The sequence below is a fragment of the Anthonomus grandis genome, chromosome 14 (genome assembly GCF_022605725.1).
Source record: "Anthonomus grandis grandis chromosome 14, icAntGran1.3, whole genome shotgun sequence".
NCBI classification, from domain to species: Eukaryota; Metazoa; Arthropoda; class Insecta; order Coleoptera; family Curculionidae; genus Anthonomus; species Anthonomus grandis.
The window spans coordinates 22,757,518-22,784,228 of NC_065559.1; the positions used below are offsets into that span (position 1 = coordinate 22,757,518).

At 36.5% G+C, this 26,711-nt stretch overlaps 1 protein-coding gene across 1 annotated transcript in view; it reads right to left on the reverse strand.

Annotated features, from left to right (window-relative positions):
* LOC126744359 (membralin) overlaps positions 1 to 26,711 on the reverse strand; it is a 430,191-nt gene that overhangs the window by 269,422 nt on the left and 134,058 nt on the right. Inside the window, exon 7 of the mRNA XM_050451737.1 lies at positions 26,551 to 26,634. Within this exon, the coding sequence (XP_050307694.1) occupies positions 26,551 to 26,634 (84 nt within the window). The remainder of the gene's footprint in view (positions 1 to 26,550; positions 26,635 to 26,711) is intronic.

Sequence of the window (26,711 nt, forward strand, 5' to 3'; positions counted from 1 at the left end):
CATTTGTCTATTGTATGGTATATTATTTTTCACTAACCACTCAGCAATTTCTTGTTTTTTCCATGAGGATGAAGGTTGCTTTTCTAGCTGGACAGAATGGTACGGAGCATTATCCATTATAATAAATGAAGGTTTCTCTAGATTTGGGATCAACTGATTTTCAACCCACTTCGTAAATAGTTCGTGGTTCATTTCTCCATGATAATCCAATGTTTTGGATTTAGAGGCAAAAATTAAACTTTCATTTTTAATAAATCCTCCACTATGTCCAGCATGCAACACAATAAAACGTTTTCCATCAAAACCACCTGGCTTACGAACACTCTTAACACTATTGTCTTGACATGATCTCATCTTGCTGCCTTTAGAAAAGATCCAAGTTTCATTCAAAAACACAAGTCGACGTGCAAATGGTGAGTTTTTGTTTTTCATATATTTTCTGAAAAAAGCTGCCCTCATTGAAGATATATTGGTTGTCTCCATTAATGCACGTCTGTTATCATCCCTAAGGTATTTAAATCCCAGGTTAAAGAGGAGTGTTCGAAGGCTTCCATAACTAATGTGAAGAATTTCTTTTCGATGTAGCTCTTCCTTTAGCATATGAATTGTAACTTGTTTTTCTGAAAAGATAAAATAAAATGTTTAGCTATAAAATGATGCAGTGTAATAATGTTGTACTTACTTTGTGCATACATGTCATACAATGTACTACGAACATCCATTTTTGTAAATTCATTAAGATCTTGAGTCTTTTCCTTCCTCCGTGGCCGGTCCTTGCCTGGTGTTGAGGGCAACTCATTTCGGTCTTTGGAAATTTTTATGCTTGATACTGTTCAAAGGCTTATCTTCAAAGCATCAGCAACTCTCTGCAAAGTTCGAATATTTATTTAATAAAATAAAAAAATTTAACTATATTTATAATGTTCATTATTACTATAACTTATATTTTTTATTATAAGGCTATGTCTACCCATCCTCATTATAGCATTTTTCATAATAATTAAATTTTTTAAGTCTATTTAGTGGTAGACATTTCCTTATTTTTCCTTTATTTAATTATTAATCAAAAATTAAAATAATATTTACCTCTTGGATAGCATTCAAGGAAATTAGGGGTCCCTTATTATCTCTTTCAGAGGTAAAGTACGAGATTAAATTTCCAACAAGCATACGAGCTTGAGAATTCAAGTGTTTTGCAGGCATTCGAATGTTAGGTTAAATACCGAATGGCACAAAATAAAATCTCAAAAGAACTGTTTGTAAAACAGAAAAAGGTTAGGCAAAAAACTATTTCAATAGAGCTTCAACCAAACATAAAATACAACGATGAACAGTAAATAAGAAAACAAAACAAATCAAATTTCTCTAAAACTCTTTGGCAAGGCAAAGCAAAGTCGAGAACATAAACAAACATGGTTGCTTGTGGTTGCATACGAAGATCTAAGATGTACAAAGAACTTTCCACAAAATGTACTAAACATGAGGTGTTATTACAGAAAATTCTAAATTAAAACTTGTTTTATTTACAAGCCGTGGTTTGCTTTGTTCATTAGAAGAAAACAAGTTATTTTTTTAATATTTAAACATAAAACATATATTATACCAGTATACTTCTATATAAAAAATGTATTATATTTAGTACATTTTTGCGAAAACGGGCACCCTCCCGGAAGGAAATAATCGATTTTAAAACCCGACGGGGAGCCAATGATGTTGAAAGTTTATCATAGACATGCGATCGGATGTTTGTCCTTGTCTAACTCATAACTATCGCTCCGACCGTAGGTCGAGTATTTTGAAGACTTACGTTCTGTGCTCTTTCTCATTTGATTTGTCTAAATTAGAAAGAGAGCGGATGAGAAACAATTGTGTTGAGTTGAATGATAGTTTAGTGACGTGAACGCAAAGATCCATTGATCCAACTATATTTGAAACATAACACAAATATAGCAAAAACCATAACCAATAAAAAAACAGCAGAACCATGCATTCGGGTGGTTTGGTATTGGTTATGCGTTGACGTCATTATTTGTAACCAAATACGTCAAATATTCTGTTAATAGCGTCAAATAGCTGTCAACCAGAAACAAAACCGGCGTTGAATCGAATACAGCTATTAGCTTTGTTCGCGGTGACAGTCCTGGACGCGTATTGGCATTCTATACTATTGTTCAGATCGGCCTTACTTTGAATCGTGGTAGACTATGTCTACGTGATATACCACAATTTTAAAGCCTATTCTATACTTCGATTCAGAGCGTAAGTAATATTTGGTATTCTGAAATGCAGTATATAATAGGTTTTATTTTAAAAGTTTTGTAGTTCAATATATACTACGTCTCAGAAAAACAAGAACAGAGCGCGTATTCATATTAAAGAAGGAAATTTCTTTCCATGCAATACAAATTTATATGGTATAAAAAGATATTTATTTCTTTCCTATGACGATACAGAATACGCTCTATTTTCCTAAATAGTTTTAGGGGTCATGCTTTATTACCCATAATATTGCCATCTTGAATAAAGTAAGAAAACAGTATTATTTATTTTAAAATTATTACATAAAACATGAATTAAAATGATTCTTCTTCTGTTAAAAAATGTTTATTACATTTATTTGTTAATATGTTTATTCATATTTAAAAATGACATTAAGTGAAATAACATAAATATTAATTTATGAAACTATTAGGTAACTAAAATGCAACTTTTTTTATTCATTATTCTTCAGAGAAATCTGAAAAAAAATTATTCGATCAAATGTAAATAAAACAATTTTATACAAAAATTTTTAATTCTGAAACTTTTAATAAAATATACATTTTCGTACTTATAAGAAAACCTAAACTATGTTATCTATGTATTTACCTTAAAATGATATTTTTAGATATCAATAGTGTTTTCTGCCTTAAAAAAGAATAACAACACAGCAAAAAAATTAACAGCTATCAAAACTAGCTACAAAGGAAAATTAAAATCTAAGGCATTTTAATAAAAATATTATACTGCTGTAACTCAGTTTTCTAAAGAAAATTTATAAAAGTAATGACAAAAAAATTAATGTAAAATTTATTTTCTTTCGTGACATTTTGCATTTGGTTGATTCTTAAAAATATTTTCTTCTAATTTATGTTTCCTTTTAATGGTCTTTTTTAGTTCCTTGTTGGAAGGTCTACCCGATTGAATACGCTTTTTTCCAGTTACGAATCCCTGTCTTATTCTTCTTCTACTAATGGAAGTAGGTTGCACGCCTATATATTTTGAAGAACGTCCCTTTCTTAAATTGCAGAAAAATATCGCCAACTGTGTCGGTGTGGTAATTTTATTTAACTCAGCATTTCCTTTGATAATGTAGTTTGTTAACTCCACAGACTCATTTTTAGATACCTTTTTTAGCAGCCTGTCGAAATTATCTTTTAAATTATTAAGAGCTGAAGAGTGTTTTTTTGCCAGCTTTTGAATCATTTGATTCTTTGCCTAGAACATATATTTTTTCAGTTGCTGCGTTGCACTATGACATGGTACATTACTTAAATGGCTTTCAGAATGATCACCTAAATCCATATTTTCAAAAAAATTGAAACACTGTATCCAAGAGCTAGCTTTGCTTAAAATTTTTGTTGCATAGCACAAAAATGCTTACAAAACTTGCCGCCTATTTCGAATGTACAATCACACCTTTCCAAAGTGGTATCTACAGTGTAGATAAGTGTGTTATCATTACTGCTTGTTACATAATATATATTTTCATTATTTTTTTCACAGTAGAGCTTTTCAGTTTTATAGCAAAATTTACTATACAGAATTTTATTTTTCGATGATCGACTATTAGCAAATAACAGCAAACGTCTCTTATGGTAAGATTCAATGACGTTAATAACAAAGTCAATTAATGCACATATATGTTAAATGTCTCGCATCTTTGCAAAACGATATCTTTAAATATACGAATTGACGCTTCTACAAAGTTATTTGTATTATTTCCCCTAGTGATTAATGATGCCCGAAAACATAAACACCACTCTTCTCTTCGTTGCCAAAGAGCACTAATGTGATTTTTTAAATGTGGGTACTTTAAAACAATATCATTTTTCATCAGATCGTTTAAAGATTCTTCTGCTTCTTCTAAAGTTGATGCATACATTATGGCACGAAATAAAATCATTACAGTCTTCTTCCTATTTTCTTTGGGTATTTCATTGTGGCTATCACCAACGCCAAAAAGCTTGGCAAACATGAAAGATACAAAGAAGGAGCTTTGGCTTTACATTTTCCGATGAAAACACAGATGTCAGCGCATTTCTTTCTGCTGAACTTCATCGGTCATGAATATACTAGGACAGCCAGAATTACCAAAACCTTCATTACCTAATGTTTCTTTAAGCAAGTTAAAGGCTAATGTATAATTTGCTTCCGTCTGAGCTGTATGTAATACACAAGCTAATGGCAAGGCTCCAATTTTGGAAGCGCACTGGAGTCCACAAACACAATTTCTTTAGAAAAATCTTCCTTATGAGTACGCATCATGATTGGTGTGAGTATAATTACAATCAAAGGATTCTCTTTAACCGCTATTATGTTCTGTCCTTTTTTATGGTAAAATTCAGCCTTTTTTTTAGGACCCTTACCACTGAAGATTTATCTCGGCCTCCAAAATTTAAATTTCTAAAACAAGGAGAAAGTTCTACGTAAAATCGGTAAAATTTAAAGATATTTTCAAAGCAAGGCGATGTAGATATACAAAAAATAACTTACCTCCACTTTTCATACAAATGTTTTACTTGCCGTTCCGTGGGATTTAATTGTGCATTGGCTAATACTAAGGGTAATTTAGTGTGAATGTACTTAGGTAAAGTAAATTAACATAACACATCCATTATAGCCTCGTGTCACATACCGATCGTTTTTTATAGTGTTTTTGTTGATGATTTTTATCAAAAAATCAACGGTGGCGTTAACACTCTAGTGTATTCCCTTTTTCTGGTTTTAGCTTTATTAAAACCGCGGTGCTGGCATTTAAAAATTTTTCGATATACGTATCTCTTTGCTGATGGGTATGTATAACGCACAATCCAGTTAGTACTTGTTTTATTACTAAATATAGCTAATCATTTGCCACAACAAATACTATTGTCTTCAACATCTGGTTTTTTAAATCGAATTTTAGCTTTAAAATCATCATTTGTGAGCTCAAGATATTCGATTATAGAATCGTCCTCACTACACATTTCCACTAATATATTTTTATAATCCATTCTAAATTAAAAAAAAAAAACGAAAGATAAACTCCCGATAAACCTTTTTTGATCACGTAAAAAATAAAACAATAACAAATAATATAACCCAACTTTTATCCCACATGCATCACCGAGTCTGAGTCGCGGTATAAATCGGCTACCTGAGGCGCATAAATTGACATCCATTGCGTACTGCATTTCAGTATTTCAGCGCGCTAAAGTAATAGCGAAGCTCTGAATTGTAGTATAGGTTGGTCTACGAAATTAGATAAAGCATATGGCCATAGTCTACCAGGATTCAATGTAGTGCCGATCTGAATAATGGTATAGAATGCCAATACGCGTCCTGGACAAGTTCAGAATTACCTCGTATGCGCATTGTTAAAAAGAGCTTTCGCGGTTACTTGTCCTGGAACTTCTAGTTCAAAATCCTGCGTTCGCGGTTGTTTTGTTACTTGTTCAGAATCAATCTATAACCAGTTCAATCGATCCTTGGACTCTCAGAATTTTGAGTTCTAGACTTGCGCAGTAGATTTTTAATGACATGTATGGCGACTATTCACTCTTTTTGTGATTATTTTCTGGTAAGTGGCGCTTATTTTATTTTATTTCGAATTTAAAACCAATTTTAGTTACTGTTACAAATAATAATTGCTTGTCCTACTGGTTTTTTATTAGTTTTATGGGTAGTTTGTTACATAAATAGCATTTCCTGTTTTAAATCAATCAATAAACGAATTCAATAATGGCTGATCATTTATGTTCCAGTGATGAGGACTTGGAGAACCTCTTAGAAGTTACAGAGGTTCCCAAAAATGTTGGATATTTTGAAAACATTGTCCCACAATTTGATGATAAGCTGTATTTTCAACATTTTTGAACCAGTTCACTGACAAATGAACTGGCAGATCGATTTGCTGCATCCCCATATTATAAAGAACAGGAAGGAGGCTCTCGCTGAATTAGCAGACTTAAACCTGACTTATGGCGCTGCTAAGAGTTAACTTTGCTGATGGTAATGAAAGACGCGCGTTTGCCACGTTGTTTAAAAAACTAATTAATAAAAAAAATTAAAATATTAAAAAATAAAGGTTTCCAGGGACGGGACTCTAGACATTTTCTCTATTCAGAGGAAAGAAGCGAATAAGTAAAGGAAGAGATAAGGATCGCTACATATATTGGTACTCTATAGGCGTTTCCTTATTTATTTCGTTGCTTCTAGTAGAAATTGACAATATTGAAAGTTTTTTTTTTGTTTTTAACTTGTTTTTGTGGCTCATTCCCTATAAAGTTTTTCCTTATTTAAAATGTTACCTGTGCAAAGATATTTAATAAATAATGACGAAGATCGCGGAAGAATTTATAGATATAATTTACCAAAAAGGCTTTTCAGAGCTAATAGTGATCCCTTTTCGTTACCTGATCGGCGATTCGGAATTGATGTTTCGGAATAACCTGTTTAGGGTTTACGGTAGGAAATAAGGCAACAGCCCTAATGTGGCAAATACGGCGAATACTAGGTACAAGATGGGGTCTACAATAGCTTTATATTGCAGTCATACGACCGAGGTGTTCAGTTCTTGCGATCACAGACTTTAAAAACTATTGGCAGCCTCGCAAACTGTGTAGATACGACGACTAAATAATAATAAAATAATACGACGACTAAAGCTACGGTTTGTTAGAACAGTACGCGGCGCAAAACTCACGATCTGCTGAACGCTGCGCACGTCCGTTGAATTCAAACGTGTGTAAATAAAGAAGAGCGTTTTGTTAAGTTCTGCTTAGGTAGGCGCACGACAGACAACGTCGACTGTGTGCGCTGAAATCAAACCGAGTTTGATTTTGACGCAGTCGTTCAGTTAAGCTGAAAGTGGGCAGATAAAAAACACATTGAAAAAAGGCAACCAAATTTTCTTTAGAGGAAGATGAAAAGTTGATTGATCTTGTACGAGAACATCCTCCATTGTACATTGTGAAGAGTAAAAGTTTTAAGGATAATGTTGTGAAAACTAATATATGGAAAGAAATTGGAGAAAAACTTCAACAATAATAATATTACTCGACACGAGACACCATTTTGATCTTAAAGTTATCTCTAACCTCAAATGCTTCATATGATGCTCTTTTGTCGCAAGTGGCGGTTAACTTTAACATACTTTCTTTTGGAAAATCCGGAACTCTATTGGCATTTTCGTTTGAAATTTTTGCCTTTCGAAGCATGTTGTGCAATATACAAACAGAAACTATTATGTTGTCAGCTACCTCTGGAGCCACGGCTATAGTTGTGTAGAATATTCTAAGGTACTGACACATTATACCAAATGCATTTTCTGATGTTTTTCTGGCCCTGGAATGTCTGTAGTTATAAATAGCTTTTGTCTTGTCATGCTTTGCTTGATTTTGTTAATATGGTTTCATCATATTTGTTGTTAAACTGAATGCGTCGTCCCCCAATATTACATGAGGTTGCTGCATATTAGTACCAGGAATAACTCTTGAAGGAGGTAAATTAAAACAGTTAGTAGCAATCTGCTTTCTTATATTTAATTTTATAAATATCCCCGCATCGACCTCTCTGCCATATTATATATTATATGCCTCATTGCCACAAATCTATACCTTGCATCGACGACTGCTAGCAGAACAATTGAATGAAAGTTTTTGTAATTAAAATAGAGAGATCCTGCATTGGATGGACAACGAATTCTTATGTGTTTACCATCAATCGATGCACAACAATTTGGGTAATTCCATAAGTTATTAAAATCTGAAGCATTTGCCTACATTTGTTCTTTACTAGGCTGACGTAAATAGATATGAAGCATACGTTTAACAATACTTTGAAGAACTTGTTACACATATGCTAATCCAACTATGGTGAATTCTATATTGAAAGGATAGTGACCTGTATGACTCTCCAGTTGCCAAGAACCTGCAATAAAAATATTGCGCATTAGTGTACCAACATTTTTCTTCCGATGACTTATTCTTGATTAGTTTTTAGATGTGGAATGTAAAAATAGGTGGAAGTCTATAAGAGATTACTACCAAAGAAAAAGAAAGGACTACACCAAAGGCATGGGTACAGGATCTCAAAGAACAGATGACACTGAGAACTCATCTCTGAAGAAATTTAAACACCTCCGCTTTTTGGATTCTACATCATTGGATGAAAGAAGGTATTTACTCAAAACTTTAAAATTCTTAAAATCCCTCTGCTTTGATAGTGGGATACAATTACATGTTTTTTATTCCAGCACAATAAATAATACCCAAGATAGCATTCAACAAGAATCGGATGTTTCGCAAGATGAAACACAATCTGAGCACCTGGAAAAGGAAAACCATGAGAATGAAGCCCAATGTGATATAGAAACAGCAATATCTGAACATACTGAAACCTCAAATAGTTCAAAGCGATGTAAGGATACTGAGGAAATCAATATTGAAACTCCACAAAAAAAAAAACACACATTTAAAAGACAAAAACATGATAGTTCTAAGCGAAATTAGAAAGGGACGAGAAGAAAAAATTGCTCTTTTACGCCATTTATTAGATAACGAGAAGACCGCAACCCAACCAACCGAGTCAATAGACCATGCAATAAATATGTTTTTTAATAGTGTGGCATCAACAGTTTCCAAATTTTCACCAATCAATAAAGCAAAAATCAAAGCCGAAATTATGTCTCTCGTTTCAAAATATGAAATTGATGAAATTACGCAAGAAGAAATTGAATCCTTTACTAATAAACAATGGTCCAATACATCAGCGCACCAAGGATACTATTCCGAGTCAAATTCAAATTCAGCATCAGATGCCAATTTTCGCAGCCAGACTGCCGCATTTTGGGCCATCTCGAATGTTTTTTCAGAAGAACCACAGTATGAACTTTTATGAATATTGTTAAAGATGCATTTAACATAAATAAGTTCTATAAATAAAGTAAAAATGCTTTATATTACTTTTATCATTTACCTTAAAGTCAAGCTAAGTTTTTTTTCTGGACTAATTGGATTTTGACGCCTGTTGTAAGGATGTTTGGTAATATGAGCTCTTATATAATCTAACACTAATTGAAATAATTCTGTGGATAGTCAAATATATTCCCGAAATTTGTAGTCGTTTCCAAATAGTCTTTTTTCTATTGTTACTTTATAAGCCCCTTCCAAACATCTATTAGAAAACATTCGATTGTCAGTTTTGTTTTGGCGACGACAACTAATTAAACTCAGAAGATCCAATTCATGTTCTTCTTCATCAATAAGCATCGCCAGCAAAAATTTTTTAGGCATAATGATTATTCTTATATTATACACTATAAATATATGAAAATGTGACAAAATACGTTTGTCTCCATCTGCACCCACCAGCATACAATTAGGAACTAACAAAACACTTGAATGAAAACTACTGTGCGTCGATCAAGGTAGATTCTGTTGAACGTTTAGGCTATGCGTCGCGCAGTGTTCTAACAAACCGTAGCTTAAATAAAAAAGTGCGGTGCGCGCGGGTATTTCGACATGGTTCCGTGCGACGTTGTCGGATTTCAAACTTTTCAACCGCTCTCAAAATTCACTTAGTTGATTATGGTTTTTCCTTTTTCAAAACCCTTGGCATTTTTGCGCCTTATTTATGAACTTTTTGGTCGATTTCAATAAAATATTTTCAAAACTGCATTTACTTTACCACGGAGGAATAAAGATGACAATACAGGTTTGTTTGACTGAGATGATTACAGCCGTGTTATTTAATTATATAAGTTGTATCTTAAATAGTTAACAAATTTCAAATTTTTCCATACTTTCAAGTACCTGTAATGAGCTCTCAAAGAACAAAATCTCTGTCGACACCACATATAAAGTAAATCTCGCTAAACTAAAATGGAAAGCACTAATTTACTTCCACTTTGCGTTTTAAATGCTCAGCCGGCTTAAGCACACGCACTTAAACACATATCCTCTGTTTATATAAAGCTACACGGCAAAGCTTTCGCGTTCTTTGACGTTAAGGTTCACTTTATATTTTTTTACAAATAATAGCATAGTTGATTACTAAGCTTAAGGATCCTCTTTTGAGATATTAGATATTTTTTGTTACATTTAAGAGTAAAAGCTTTTTTTTTGGGATATAAGCTTAGGGTTGTTTTGATAGGAATGCAAGTTTTGAATTGCGCACCGTGTTTGATAGTCATAATTTTACATAATTATGAGGTGATCGATCAAAAGTTGACAGATAGAAGTGAATAAACATGAAAACTCATGTTCCTAACCTACTGTGAAAAGAATAATCAAAAAAATTAAAAGTACTGGTTCGGTTAGTGTTGTGACATCGACTATATACTTTCAGAACGAAACGTTACTGCAGTATGTAGTTCTTTCCTGCAAAATCCAACTGACACCAATTAATTGCATTCTTCAGCGACCTGCTAATTTTAGAAGCAAAATCATTTTCAGTGATGAGGGCTATTTTAAACTCGTGGTTTTGTTAATCAATACTGTTACATTTGGAGTTTAGAAAATCCACGAGTAATTCAGGAGAAAGCAATGCATCCAACTATCCAAGTGTCACTATATGGTGTGCATGATGGTTTGAAGGAATAACTGGACGGTTTTTCTTGGAAAACCAAAAAGGTAATGTAGTAACGGTAAATGGCGAACGTTATCGTGCTATGATAACATTTAACAGTTTCTTGTGCCTCATTTGGAAGCCATTGATCTTGATAACTTGTGGTGTCGGCAGGACGGTGTCACATGTCATATCGCCCGTGAAACATTCAGGCTCTTGCACGAGTTTGCTCCTGGTCGTGTCATTTCCTGATTTTGTGACCAGAATTGAGCTCCACGCTGTTACGATTTAATGCCTGTAGATCATCGAAGCACTCAAAGCCGAAATTAGACGCTGTATCAATGAAATACCGCATGTATACAATAACGTTATTGAAAATCTCAGCAAAAGGGAACTCACGTGCCACCAAACCTATGGCGGCAATTTACAAGATATTTTGTTTCATACATATTTGCCAAATGTTTTTTCTAATTCCATAAGTATTTCAATACTTTGCCACACAAAAGCATGCTTATTGAACAATGAAATCTTGCACTCTTATGGAAGCACACTTTATAACCCTTTTATTGTTGTAGTTTCTAATGTCAGTCCTTAAGACCTTTGTTATATTATTTGTTATATGTGTATTCAATTGTTTAGCTTGATAATTGCAACATAGGCGAAATATCTTGCGATAACCTTAGATAAGACGCTTAATTGGAACTCGCATCTTGACTTGACAAAAAAATCAAAAAGCAAAACTGTCCTTATGGAACTGTCGCAGGATATGCGGAAAACCTGGGCATTGAACCCAGGCCTGCTTGCTCATTACGGAGGCAATCAGAATTACCCTGACAGCCGCCATGGAAGAATTACTTGGACTGATACATCTGCACATATACCTGCAGGGTGAAGCCATAAGAACTACTTACAGGCTGCACCATCTCATAAATGGCATCTCGGCAAGCAATAGACTTTGCTTTGCAACTGAACTAGTTAAGACGGTGTGCAATCACAGCACACTTGGTATGCCATCATGATCTAATGCCAAGAAAAACACTAAACACGAGTTCTTACTCGGTCAACATATCAGAACGAGCGGACTGGGATCAAAAACGGATGGAACTACAGAAAGCGGACATTCGAGTATATTCAGACAGCTCCAAAACCAATTTTGGAGTAGGAGCTGGAATATATTGCACTAACCCAATGACAGAAATATCTATCTGCATTGGGAAACATTTATTAATTTTTCAGGCTGCAGTACATGCCATTGAAAACTGTGCAAGAATGCTTAACCAACTGCAACTTAAAAACAGAACTATAAAAATCTACAATCACACTCAGGCGGCTCTAAAAGCGCTAAAATCCCCTACTTTTACATTTAGAGCAATATGGAGCTGTAAAAACGAGCTCATACTGCTTGGCAAATGAAACGAAATTACCCCAACATGGATTCCGAGACATGCTGAGTTTACCGGAAATGAGGCGGCTGACCTAGCCTGAAGCTAGCCAAAAAAGAAGCAGAATCCCATCTGATAGGTCCAGAACCAGCATTAGGCATTGCCTACAATACAGCAAAACACAATCTCAAACCTGGTGGACAACAAAGCACAGCACTACTGGGAGGGATTACCAAGATATAACCATGTGAAAGCTTTCATACCGGACGTAACAAGGAAGGTAACAGATCCCATAAGGGAACTCAACAGGAAACACCTAAAAGCGCTAATATATGTATACCGGCCACTGCAGACTGTGTCACTACCTGAATAGGATTGATTATTTCTAAAAGGAACCTAGAAAGTTCTGACGTTGCTGAATCCCTTGAGCTAGTAATGGGTCGCAGTGGCATCAATTCCTTGTGAACCTTCGGTAGTCCATAAAGATGTGGGGGCTTACTGTGATGTGGGGTAAGTCTTGTACGTACGGCGTCCGTTAAGAAAAGGGAATGTTTCTTTAGTGTTCTGTACACTCTTCCTTCAATGGTCGCCGTTGGATCTTTTGATAACAACCTATATTTTCCTTTTTGTAGAACCTCTTCGATTTTGATCTCGTAGGTATTCACGTTCATTATAACTGTCGGAGTACCCTTATCCGCTGGTAAAATTTTAATGGTTTGGTCCCTCCTCAGATCTTTCAGCGCTCTCTCTTCCTCTCTGCCAATATTTTTATTAATTTTTTGCCTGTTCAGCTGGTCCAGAGTGCTTCTAACCTCATATCTTAGTTCGTCACCGACCAGAAGCTGAGGTTTGGTGGATACTGCAAAGTTTAGTCCTCGGCTTAATAATTTTTCTTCCGGGGCAGTAAGAGTTCTGTTCGATATATTTATGATGGTTTTTCCTGATTTGTGGTCTTCTGTCTCTTGTGGGGATGGAGATATTTTTTTTAGCTTTTTCAACTTTGTCTGGTAATTGATCCTCAATTTGTTTCTGAGATTCTGACATATATGGTCAATTTTACCAAAAATTGGCTCGTAATCTTCATCCAAAGTTATTTCCTTGATTTCGTGGAAACGCTCCATACAGTCGACTTCTAACTGTGATTTCTTCCAGCGATGATAGGTACAATATTCGCATCCCGTGCTTCGCGTAGAAAATTAATGTGTTCTTCTTTGGTCATCTTAATTCTTGCTCTTTCAAAGCCTCTGAATAACCGCTTGTCCAATTTGTTTTTGAAAGTGGTACACAATAGTAATGTGGAAACAGGTAGTCGGACTGACATTGTCTTTGTTTTCGTACAACACGACGTTTCGGTCGGTAAGTATCTCCGACCGTTATCAAGTGTAAACTAAATCAATTTCCTATTCTGCAGGCTTATATATGATTCATGGGATCAATGAGGCGTGAATTTTGATGATGCGTGAAGAGAGCGTCTGATAGAAGAGGTCTCCATATGTTGGGAACATCCACAATGGGTTGGCTGAAGACGCCCTGGTTTTGCGTGATGTAGGCAGCTTCCAGAAATTTCCTTTTTCGCCAGTGTGATTCCTTCCTTAGGATTTTTGTTTCAGACCAGTGAATGTAATGGCCGTTTGTCCAAGCGTGTTCAGCAATGCCTGATCTGGCTATTTCTCCAGTGGTCGTCCATTTGCGATGTCCCTTGGTCCTAACTGCCAAAGGTCTTTTGGTTTCGCCAACATATGAGTCGCCACACTCACAAGGGATTTGGTAGATGCAGTTTTTGGTGTCTGCTGTAGATTCTGGCTTTGTTTTGGAAAAAGAACTTCTTAGTGTATTGCCAGATCTAACTGAATAGGATTCGTTTGGCGAAATTCGCCGAATGCAGACTATGCGTGGAGGAAGACGAGACTGCAGAGCACATCCTATGCAGATGTCCGGCACTAGAGAAAATCAGGCAGACCATCTTCGGCAATGCCTTACCTAAGACGGAACAGATTAAGAATGCTTCTCCCAGTCAAATTATCGAACTCTTAAAGAGAGCAGACTTGATTGAGGAACTATAAACACTAGGAGTGAGTTACAATAGACCTAGAGTCGCAGTGGAGGTGCCCCACTCATAACAAACCTAACCTAAACCTACCTTGATAAGAAGTAATAATTTTTAAGAAATATTTATAGTCAAAGCAAGTGCATAAAAGCCAGCATACCCATTTATAACATTTCTTTTATTATTTAAATTATAGGTATAACAATGATTAGCTTCGATTCATGTTACAATTCACAATAATTTGAACGTTAAATAAAAAATTTCTTAGTTAAAAAATATTAAATTCTAATTGCCCTGTTCAAAAGACCTTAAAAAATAAAAATCAAAACAAGGCATTAAAACAAAGGGAGCGGATTATCCCCAAATGAACAAACTTTCAACTTTGAAATTCTACCGAATACATTATAGCCAGCAGCAACATTTTATAATGAGATAAAAATACAGTAGGCAGGCCGAAAATATTAAGCGTTCGGCAACAGCCGTGAAGGCAGTCTGATCGATTTAAAAAACGTACAAAGTTTTCTATAAAAATGTTAATGGCGACCTAAAAGGCTTTTGACATACGGGCTCGAAAATAAGACGAATATTTTAAAATCTTTAAGGAAACTCCGGATGGCGGATGGCGAGGGAACAAAGTTTTCAATTTTATAGGGGGTATACAACGAAAATAAAACTTTGGTCCAATTATTTCTTATTCAATTTCGTCCGTTACTGGCTATTAGGCGGTTTTCTTCTAAGAGAAGAGTTCGCACGTATAGCTAGCACTCAGAGTTGAAAATTAAGTAAGCCCAGCAAGGTACTACTCGACATAATTAACGAACGGCTGAAGTCATAATTCATCCATCAGTTACCAGACAAAAAAGTTTTATGCTTGAAAAACGCACACTCGAACAGATTTTAAACTCATTGAAAAAGGACGCAAACTCAACATAAAGATGTAACTATGCTTTATTGGCAAGGCATTTAATTCAGTAAAATGGGATAAGCTCTGAAATATTCTAAAGCGAAATGGAACTCTCCTCAATTAATTTAACTCATCCAAAATCTTTATGAGAACAACAGCGCTAAAGTAAGTAAATAACGTAAACGCAAATCCTTCACAACTAAGGCCTTGATTTGATTTGTAGTGTAGTGGGCAGACGGAGGCTGTTATGCACATAGGTCTCCTGATGGATCCACCGAGGGTTACCAGAAGCCAATAACCTTGAAAAAATAAGGCTTTCTGCTTTGAAGGACTTAAAAGTCGCTCGTTACACTATAGGTTTTCCCACCATCTGAACCCAGCGTGCGTGAGTGCTGGGCATTACTCGATAACGTGGTCTGCTAGGTCTGCTGTTTCGTCCTTCTCCCAACACCACTGTCAATACCAATAGTGTGTGATAGTCTTCATTGATGCAGCTGCTACACATTTAGCTTTACCGATTATAGGTTCAGGCCCCACCGCCTCTTTTGCAGATCTCAGTCTAGCAAGGGAGTCTGCTTTACCGTGTCCAGCAGGGCCTGAATGTCCAAGCACCCAGACAAGCTAAGCCCTACAGTCCATCTTTACTGAGCTTGAAGCTCACCTTTTCGAAATAGCCTTAATAGCAGCCCTGCTATCCGAGCAGATTGATACAAGTTGCGGTGTCCGCAGTTGTTCATTCAGGAGCATCTGTATATCAGATGGTCCCCTTATTTAGCAATGTAGACCCAATGGTGTTGCCACTTCTGCTTGCCACTACCACTTCTGCCTGCGATATGGGTCACAAAACCCTTGCAATCCAGAGTCTCGAGTGCCATATAGTCACTGCCCATTAGAGAGTAGAAAACACTCTTATACGACCAGATATTTGCAAGACCAGTGTCACCAAGCTGTAGATCACCAAGGACATGTAACATATGCCTAATCATTACCTTGAATTCCACCAGGTCCAATGGCGAAAGTCTCAACAGAGTTTCTAGCGCTCTAGTTGGCGCTGTTCGCATGGAACCCGTTATGCTGAGACATGCAATGAAAGGCATACATTGAATTTTCTTACCTTCTAAAAGAAATATTTTGAAAATTCTTCGAGGATCTTCTAGTATCTTTTCTCTCTCTTTGAGATAGTTAAATGCACTCAACTGCTTGGAAAAATTGAAATCTTTGTCCAGGCAGTCGAGTGCGTCTATCGTCTATCACTCTCGTTTTTCTCTCTGTCACGTGGCCAAATGGTCATTTTAGCAACAACAATCATTTAATCATCTATCCACAAGCACACGAAGCGTCGCTTTATGAACGTTATATTCGAATTTATGTTAGTTTTTACTTTAGAGTTGTTAGATTTCTCGATGCGTTTGTTTAATTTCTTTATTGTTTCTTTACTGTATCTATTTTTTCTTCCCTTTTTGTTTTCGCAAACTAAGTATGGATCTCGAGAAATATTAACCGGCAGACCATTAGATCTTTGAATAGGCCAATAATGGGTAATTGTTTGCCTGAACTATAGGTTTTATATAGCATCTATCTAATTGAGCCTGGACTCTATCCAGTTGAGCTCAGATTTTTGCTTTCCCTGTACATGGCCACCAAACGATGAATAGATCCAGTGAAGGAACTTAGAGGACAAATCCCAGGTGTTGCTAGCTTATTAGTTGGCCTTCTGATGTCTGCGTGATCGTACCAGGAGAGTTTGGAATCTAATATGATTCCCAGAAATCGAACTATCCTAGAGTATTGCAACTGCGCTCCATCCAGAGACACAGCTGGTGGTGTGACAAGGTTACGTCTCTTCGTAAATAGCAGGAGCTCTGCTTTTTTAGGGTTGATATTAAAAAAGCAGTTTGTCTATCATTTGTCTACTATACGTAGAGCACCTTTAAGTCCAACATTTTTAGTGCATACAGCTCTTTAATTTGTCATAACATTCTTATTAGATTTAAAAATTTACTTTAGAAAACGATTTTTCCAGATAGATCGAAATTTACCAAAATTCAGTAACTTATAGAACGGGTGACGGGTGAGTGGCCATTATCCATGACAGTTTCTAAGGAAAAAGGAAGGGATTAAGGTATTATCATTATTATTAGATATTACCTGAAGAAGGAAGATGTGGGTACTTTACACTTTATACGAACAACGTAGAAGTTTTCCTTTCCATTTTAAATATTAATACAGGATGACCAGGACATCACAGTAGGCTTGTGTGTATAAGCCTGTTAATTATATAAGTTTAAATATTAGATCAATCTGTCGACCACTAGGCACCACAAGGTTGGGGATAATACTCTTCGCTGCGGGCAGTCCCTAGCTGCCAACGTTTTGACATCCTCACAGACCTTACTTCGTAATGGATGTTATCAAACGCCTTTTTAATATCTAGGAATGCAACCAGGCAGGCTTTACCATTGCCTAAAGCACTCTCCACCTTTCTCACGAGGTGGTGTAGGGCCAGGTCCATGGATTTGCCCGAAAGTATAGGTATATTGTTGCTCATTCAGTGGTCTTTTGGCCAAGGTGCCTTCTTTTAGATATCGGTCTATCAGCTTTTCTATTGTCTTCAGCAGAAAACTCATAAAGCTGGATTTGAGGTCTGTGCTTTTCGCTTTTTCTCGGTTTCGGGATAAAGACAACTTTCACCTCACGCGATTTTTTGTGACATAGTTCTAAGCGAGAGAAGTCCTAAATAGTCTGACGATATGCGGAGTTCGTACATCTAATCCATTTTGTAGAAGGCATGAATATAAGCCATCCATGCCCGAAGATTTGAAGGGGAGGGAATGATTTTATAGCTCACTTCATCCTCTGGTAGGTGATTATCCTTCTAGCAGAATCGGAGTCCAAGAACTGCGAGAAGTATCATGAGATGAGTTAAAGCCTGGAAAGTAAGTGCTTAGCATGACTTCTAAGGAACTCAGAAGGCTTGGACAATACCTTGCATAAGCGTACCGCAAGAGATGTGCTTTTAACATACTCAGAGAACTGCCTCCAGTACTGTCTTTTACTGAGTCCCTGAATGTCTTTTTGTACAGCCTTTGAGCTGCGTGGAACTTTGTTGTTTTTGTTCCACCAGGCAATCTAAGCATTTGCGGGCCTCTGATTGAGTGGACAGCTGCCCTCGAATGCTGCTTCTACTGCACAAGTCAGGTAGGCAGTTTAAGACAAATGTGGTGATTATAGACAGAGCAAAACCTAACCAACCAATAGCAGATTTAAAGAATCGCGGGATATGAAGTGGTGGAGAAATTCCAATACCTCGGATTATCGATAACAAATACAGGACAGTGCGAACCGGACATTCGAAGGTGATTGGCAATAGCACGTACTGCGACTACACGGTTAATAAAAATTTGGAAAGACAAGCATAACTAAGAACACCAAAGATTAATACATACGCTAAGCTTTCTCATAGCAACGTACGCAGCCAAGACTTGGAAAATTAAAAAAAGTAGAATCAATGCTTTTAAGATGTTGCGCAGACCGCATATACCAATCAAGAAAGAACTCGGCATAAAGAAGGACCATATCCTAGTCATACCTCAGATTCTTTAAATATCTCGCGAGGCGTAATAATGTCATAGAAAGTTTGGTAATTCAAGGAAAAATCGAGGAACAGCGTCCGAGGGGCCGCCTCCAATGAGGTGACTGGACCAAATTAAGATAATAACAGGACAAGCATTACAAGAAGCTACCTACTCAGCTCAAGATAGAGATTTCTGGAAGACAATCATCAACTCAACTACTTAATTCTTGAGGCTACCATACATTTACGAAGGGTGAACGAACTGAGGAGGGAGGGACAGAAATGTTAATTCTTGTACTTAACTACCCTCGGCACATCATGGTATAAAGACAGCTCAACCGTGTTTCTATCATTTATTAGTTTTACAATAATAATGTAACTATATTGTAAACACCGACAAAGCAGCTGATTCCCCATTATTCCGAAATGACAAAAGTGATACACCGCACGACGTCCCGAAGATTAGCGGGAATCTTCTAGAACAGCGTTCTGCCGAGTATATAAAGAGCCGCATCGCCGATAGTTGTCAGCTGACAGTTCAGTGAATTAGAGTTGGAAATATTGGCGCGAGATTTAATTAGCTGTAAATGAATACCGTAAAAGTAAATATCTCTATAATTCGTGAGTGATCGTGTTTTCGTAGTGAAGTGTTTAAATAAATTAATTGACTATTGTATATAATTCACATCTAATGAACGGGAAAAAATGCTACAATTAATTAAGTCATATGTCGATGTACATTGTTCTTTACTATTAACAAATCAAGTATAAATGCTGCATTATTTTCTTTTTAATCATTAAAATCAACAAATTGAAAATTAATATGCTATGTTATTAATAGTTCCTATATAACAACCCTTTAATAATAGGCTTTTATTTAAAATAGAAATCATGTATACATATCATGGACAAATTTATGTTGCGTAATTAGCCCTTAAAACCAAAATTGGAAGGTATTGAATGACGTTCTCGAATTTCCATAATCCAAAACTTTCTGGCGCAAAACAAAATTACGTGCCATAGAAATCGGCTCGACCGGCATACGTGAAATAATTATCCTGATGTATTCATAAAAAAATTGTTTGTCTATACTAGTATGACCGATTATGGGACATCAATCAAGAGCATATAGCGAGTTGTTGACACAAAATGCGCGCCGGTTAGGTCTTATGGGCAATCAATATAAGAGCAAATATGTTTGGCGCAAGGGTGGAAGATTGGGTGAATATTAATTGATAACATAAATTTAAATATATTATATTGTCGCGTTATACAGGGTGTTTCAGGAGTATTGGTGGATATTTTGGTAGGTTGTAGTATCCATAACTCTGAATAAAAAAATTCATATAAACATGTACCCTAATTTCAAAAGTTGCTAAGATACACCTATTTGAAGTTGGGCTAGCATAGCAGAAGAAAATCAATCATACGCGATTAAGTAGGCAGTTAATGACAAATGTCGTCAAAGGGTGAAAGTTGTATTAATCAGTTAGCATTTACAGTATTGTCAAAGTGTTAGGAATGCCGCAGGTCTTTACGCACGCAGAATATGCCGATATGGTGCCTGCAACGAAAGTGCAGACGATTTTCGAACAGACGATTACCGAGTCAAAGAGTATTTTCTTGTCACCAAACGCGTGAGACTGGTAGTGTACCCAGCAGTTTTAAATCTGCCAACGTGCAAATCAAGAAAACTTGGATGAATTAGAACAGATCCTTGAATCGAAGCATTGCTGTACGTATCGGTGTTCCTCACGTAAAGGTATGGCGGACATTACATGAGCAAGGTTTGCATCCATTTCATGCACAATGGGCATAACACCTGGAAGCCAATGATCTCGCTAGTAGACTGGAATTTTGTCGTTGGGTAAATGCTCACCGTCTATTAATATACTATTCACTGATGGATCAACCTTCACTCGCGACGGTATTAACAACACTCATAACTGGCATCGGTGATCTGATAAAAAATCCAGATGCCACTGCCGAATCGAATTTCCAACATCGATTCTGCGTAAATGTGAGGTGCAGAATTATTGACAGAACGTTTCTTGGACCAATTCAAGAATGTGTATGATTTTTCAGCATGATGGAGCTACAGTACATTACAGCCGTCGAGTGACACACTACCTGCATCAAATTCAATTCCGGGGATGTTGGCCGCGGTGATCCCAGCCAGTTGGCCACCAAGGTCGCCTGACCTTACTCCCCTAGATTTCGGATTGTGAGGATGGCTGAAAAATTAAGTTTATCAAGAAAAAGTAGATATGCAAGACAAATTAATCCTTAAGATAATGCATTGTGCTGCCCACATTAAGGAATGTCATGATGCCCTCCAAAGAACTACACTCGAAGTTATGCCTAGAGCTGATAAGTGTATTGAAGTTGGCGGTGGGATTTTTGAGCCACTCCACTGAACTACAGGGTGGCCCATTAGAAAATTCATTTTTCGTTGCGCCGTAGATCGTGCCTGTGTAGTGGGAGAAATGCGACAGTGGAACCGCCGTATAGCTCATATTTGGGAATTTAGTAACGATGCCGCAGTACACGGGAGAGCAGCGTGCTTTTTCCGTTCGGACGTATTATGAAAATAATCATGCGTACGTAGTTGTTCGTCGAATTTTCCGTCGACATTTTAGACTGCATGACATTAATGAGGCTCCCAGTTCAAATCTATTTAAGCAATGGGTTAGAAGATTTGAGAGAACTGGTTCAAAACAGAAAACTCGAGCTCAAGGTCGACCAAGGACTACACGAACCGTCAAAAATGTTCAACGGATGACTGAATCGGTACGTGCTACACCAACAATGTCGACTCGCAAACGGTCTTTAACTGTAATTATTCCGAGGACGAGTCTGCAACGAATGTTACATTTTTTTTCGATTTGAAACTACACCCTTATAAGATCCAGCTAGTCCAAGAATTAAAAGCTTCGAACCTGAAAGCAAGAATGATTTTTGCATTGAATGATGATGTTGGATACTTTTCAAGACTTTGAGAATATATTCTTCTCCGATGAAGCTCACTTTCATCTAAATGGATTTGTGAATAGACAAAACTGTCGTTATTGGAGTTCTGAGATCCGCGCGTGAAACGTCAAAAACCACTTCATTCTTCGAAAGTTACTATTTGGGCTGCAATTGCTAAGTGGGGAATAATTGGACCTTTCTTCTTTAAAGATAATCGAGGCCGAGCCATTACTGTTCGGAACGTTACACAGCAATGTTAAGAAATTTTTTAGCTCCATATTTGCAAAACTCGCACCACTATAACCTAAATACGTAGTTTCAGCAAGATGGAGCCACCTGCCATACTTCCAACTTGAGTATTGCAGTGGTAAGAGAAATGTTTTCCGCAAAACTGATTTCTCGCAGAGGCGATATTTCATGGCCTCCTCGAAGTCCGGACCTTACTCCAGCTGATTTTTTCTTATGGGGACACCTTAAGAGTCAAGTATATTGTAATAATCCTACTATTCCTCAACTTAAGGAGAATGTCCGACAGGAAATGGTATTCCAAAATTTCTGCACACGATTGGAGGAGTGCCGTCATCGCAGAGGACATCATTTGGACGATTTAATTTTTAAGACATAAATTCCCATGTACATGTCACATTGGGTGGTAATTTTAATGTCGATTATGCCGATTTCTTGTCACCACAAAGAACTTTACTAATCCGCATAATTTAATCGTATGGCCTTAAGAAGAATAAACGATCGGGCTCCCATACGTGTTAAATTCTCCTCGGCTACTTTCATAGATTACTTTAATTACTAACGTAAGTGATGTTACATGCTCTGTCTTATTGTCTAGTATTTCCGATCATAAGGCTGTTTAGGACCATTTTCCATGGAGTATTCTGTCATCCTCAAGTAGATAATATAATAGGCTAACTTTGTTGGAATTGTTAAAAGTCGACTGTATATGGGTTTGTTCTGACATTGCTAACGTTAACTAATAAAAGACGTTAAAATTTGACAACACGTTAAAATTGCTGGTTTATATAATAAGCCTTCTTAATATTAGGTACAATAGATTAATATGTTTCGTTTTACGAGAAATAAAAAAGGAAGAGAAAAAACAGAAGCGTAACAACACGATGATTTCTCTTGCAATACTGCCTCGTAGTTGTTGACAAAGGTGAAGGAAACTCAAAGAGGCCGGTGTGCTTCCCAGAAATTGTCTATGACAGAGCGCTGTTGCCGCTTACCTGTTGTCAAGTTTTTCCAATCGAAGTGTTTTCAACTTTGAACGTGAACAAACTTTGCATTCCATTTATCTCCTTTTGCAACGTAATTTGTAACAAAATTAATCAGACTTTTTCCATTAGAATGCTTAAAAATAGGAAATGACAGCCTTGGGTAACGCTTGGTCTGCGAATATCTGCCTCAATTTTTGGTTCCTGACTAAATTGTGTCGACTTTATAAAAAAGAATTTCTGGTTTCATGTTTTACAAACTATAGGAGGATATACAGAAAATAGTGAGGATTCTTAAAATTAATTACTATCAGGATCGGATGCGTTCCTCACGTAATACAGAAAATTGGTCTGTGGTAAATCAGTCTACACAATCCCGCCATACCGCCGCACCAGAGTTGGAAGAGAATTAGTGAAATGACAATTTTTCTAGTATGGTTGAAGAGCTGACAGAGGTTAATTCTGGTAGCAGGGATCCAATTACATACTTTCAGCAGATTTCAGTTCCTAATGCGTCCTTTCTTCTTCCTAGAAATAACACTGAAGTTCTGGAGGCGGTCATAACCATTAAAATCTACAAATATTCGGCATCTGATTCTGTGAAATTACTTTTGACCGCAGAGTGTTTTGAGTTCTTTGGCCTGTGCCATGAATTCCTCCTGATTTACTGGCAGATTTCCTATGGGTCTGAAGAGGGCATCGGTTATTTCTCTGCATAAGGGCGGTGATTTGGATCGGGTTTGCAACTATCGCCCAATCTGGATTCTATCCACACTCTTTAAGGTATTGGAAACACTGACGAAGACCAGAATTCTAAGCCAAAGGTAAAGGGTGTGGCAGTCAAACATTGCATTTTTTTAAATAAATGTGTAAAAAACACGGTTGCTTTTTAAAATTTTTATTGATACCATGTTAATTTACGTTAAAAAGCATTTAAGAACATTAATTATTAAAAAATACCATTACTAATATGTCTTCCATTTCCACAAGAAAAAATCACAAGCAGTAAGGTCAGGTAAACGGGGGAGCCAAGGAATAAATCCGTTCCGGGATATTACTCGCTTTGTGAAAACTCCGTTAAGGAGATTCATGCTCACACGGGCAGTGTGGCTTGTGGCTTCCATCTTGTTGAAATAACGTTTCATTATTTAGTCCATGTTCGCGAAGACGAGGAATAAAGAATGTTCGTAACATTTCCGAGTAACGCTCCGCATTCACGGTAACAGCTTGTCCCCTTTCATTTTCAAAAAAGAATGGGCCTATGATTCCTGTTGAGGACATTGCACACCAAACTGCACCTTGGCAGTTTGCGATGAAGAGGTTTTTGATGGATTTCTTGAGGGTTTTCATCGGTCCAATATCTAAAATTTTACTTGTTAACGAAGCCGGAGAGATGGAAATGCTCCTCATCGCTCATCCAGAGCAATGTGTGAAGTTCGTCGTTTTCTTCCATCATTTCTAAAAGCGTCTCACAAAAGTACCGTCGAAGAGCGAAATCGTTTTCATTTAGAGCCTGACCCACTTGAATTTTGTAGGGGTGATAGTGTAAATCTAACTTTAAGATTCTTCGGAGTCTCCTGTCTGAAATTCTAAGCCCAGTACTGTGTTTACGCGTTGATGTCCGAGGACTTCTTGTCATAGTGATTCTTGCACATTCAATATTCGCAGGGGTTCTCACTGATCTCGCACTGTCACGTCTTCTGTTTCTCGTTTCACTGATGTTTTCAAAGTTTTTTTACCCACCCATAACTTTATTGAGGTAACAGAAGACACGGCAGTAAAGACGTAAAGACACGATAACTACCGCTTTGATAAAATGCCTCCACAGCGAAGGAGTGCTCTTGCTTAGACTACTGGGATGTCGACAACCGCAGTGTTCTGTGATCTGTCAAATGCGTTTGATTATGTGGATCATGGGGTACTGTTGTCCAAGCTTGACAGATGCGGGTTTAGGGGTGTTGCTCTGCAATGACTCAGGCCTTATGTGACTTATCGCACTCAAAGAGTCGCAGCTGGTGGATCTCTGTCTGCATGGAAAACAGTTAAATCTGGTGTCCCACAAGGATCAGTGTTGCGGCCTCTTTTATTCCTACTTTAGATCAATGACTTAAACTTTCTGCTTAAACTTCTCTTCAGTTGGTTTTATTTGCAGATGCTACCACAATTTCTTGGCATCATAGGGATGACACATTAAAAATCTGATTGTTAAGGATCTTGTAATGATAAGAGAATGGTGTGCTTCAAACAAACTTGTGTTTAATACCAAGAAATCCTTCGTTGCAGGTTTTAATTGCGACGTGAGGAATCGTATGTTTTATGACGAAAGTTAGGGAGAAATTGGATCACAAACTGGCTAGAACTGTATATTTTTCTTTATTTCAGTCACATCTCCGGTATGACATACCGTTCTGGGGTGTGACTAATCAAAGTCTTTTAAATATCGTCTTCACTACTCAAAAGAGGGCAGTTAAATTCATTGTAAATGTTCCTTAAAGAGAATCCTGCAGAACGCACTTTGTGGAATAGAGGATCTAGACTTCTCTCTTCATTCTGAAAACATCTTCACTTATTTTTAAAAATCGTAGCAGGCTGCAAGGTCCAACACCACCACTGCATGTGACTCGTCAGAAATTTAATTTACCCTTACCGATTCCTAACAGTACTTTGGTGAAGAGGTCATTGTTATATGAGGGTCGAAAAGTTTTTAATAATTTGCCTATTGGTTTAAAAGCAACTAATTCATTAAGGACTTTTAGAGGATTGCTGAAGAATTCACTTTTAAGCAAACCTTATTATAACTTGGAAGAGTTTTACCGGGACGTCCTTGAGAAAATTGTATAGTTTTATGGGTTCTTCTCTTGTTGGGAATGAGGCTAAAGCCTAAGGAGATTTTGATATTTTATTCTATTTTACTATTTCATAATTGGTTTTATAAGTTAAATCATATGTTTTACCACTACTTTGTATATTTTATAATTTATATTTTACTACTTTATTGAGGTATAATTATTTTCATTCATCTTCTTAAGCTATATTTTGAGTATCAGTACATAATAATATCATGCTTTGTTAATGAAAATGTATATTTTTTTAAACAATAAAGCACTTTTTGGCTGTGACTTTACCTTAATTAATACTTTAATAAATTTAATACCTTAATAAATTTGTATGTTTACTGCAGACCTGGTGTGTCATATTTGCAAAAGGGAACCAGCAACTGTCCGACACATAACATGCGCTTATGAGACACTATGTCACATAAGGCAAGAAATATTTGAAGACACTTTTTTGGCCTATTCGCTTGTACACTGATAATTGGCGCCCTCTACTTACTTACTAAACTACATGATAATGAACTCAACTGATGATAGATGGCGATAGTTGCTCAATTTCGTTTAATTCTATACGTTGCGTCGTCTGAGTCTGTGAGTTTAATTTTACACCCTCATACACTTTAAAGGTTAGACATATATCCGTAAGTATTTATTATTTTTCGCATTAGTTAACTCAATGTTCACTTATTTATATATTTGCTTTCACAAAAAAATTTTGGTTCGAAAAACTTTAATCAGTGCAATACAAAGATTGCACGATACTGATATACCGGATGGTTTTCTCTATAAAATAACACTTACCCACTAACGCCAAAATCACAGTTAATAAAGGTGCTGTTGGGAAAGTAATGGACATATTGAACTCCAACATTTGTAACAGATCAACTGAAATAAAGAAAAAAAAACATTTAATCATACTAAAATATTGCCGTTCCTTCAATAAAAAAAGGAATTATCCTCAT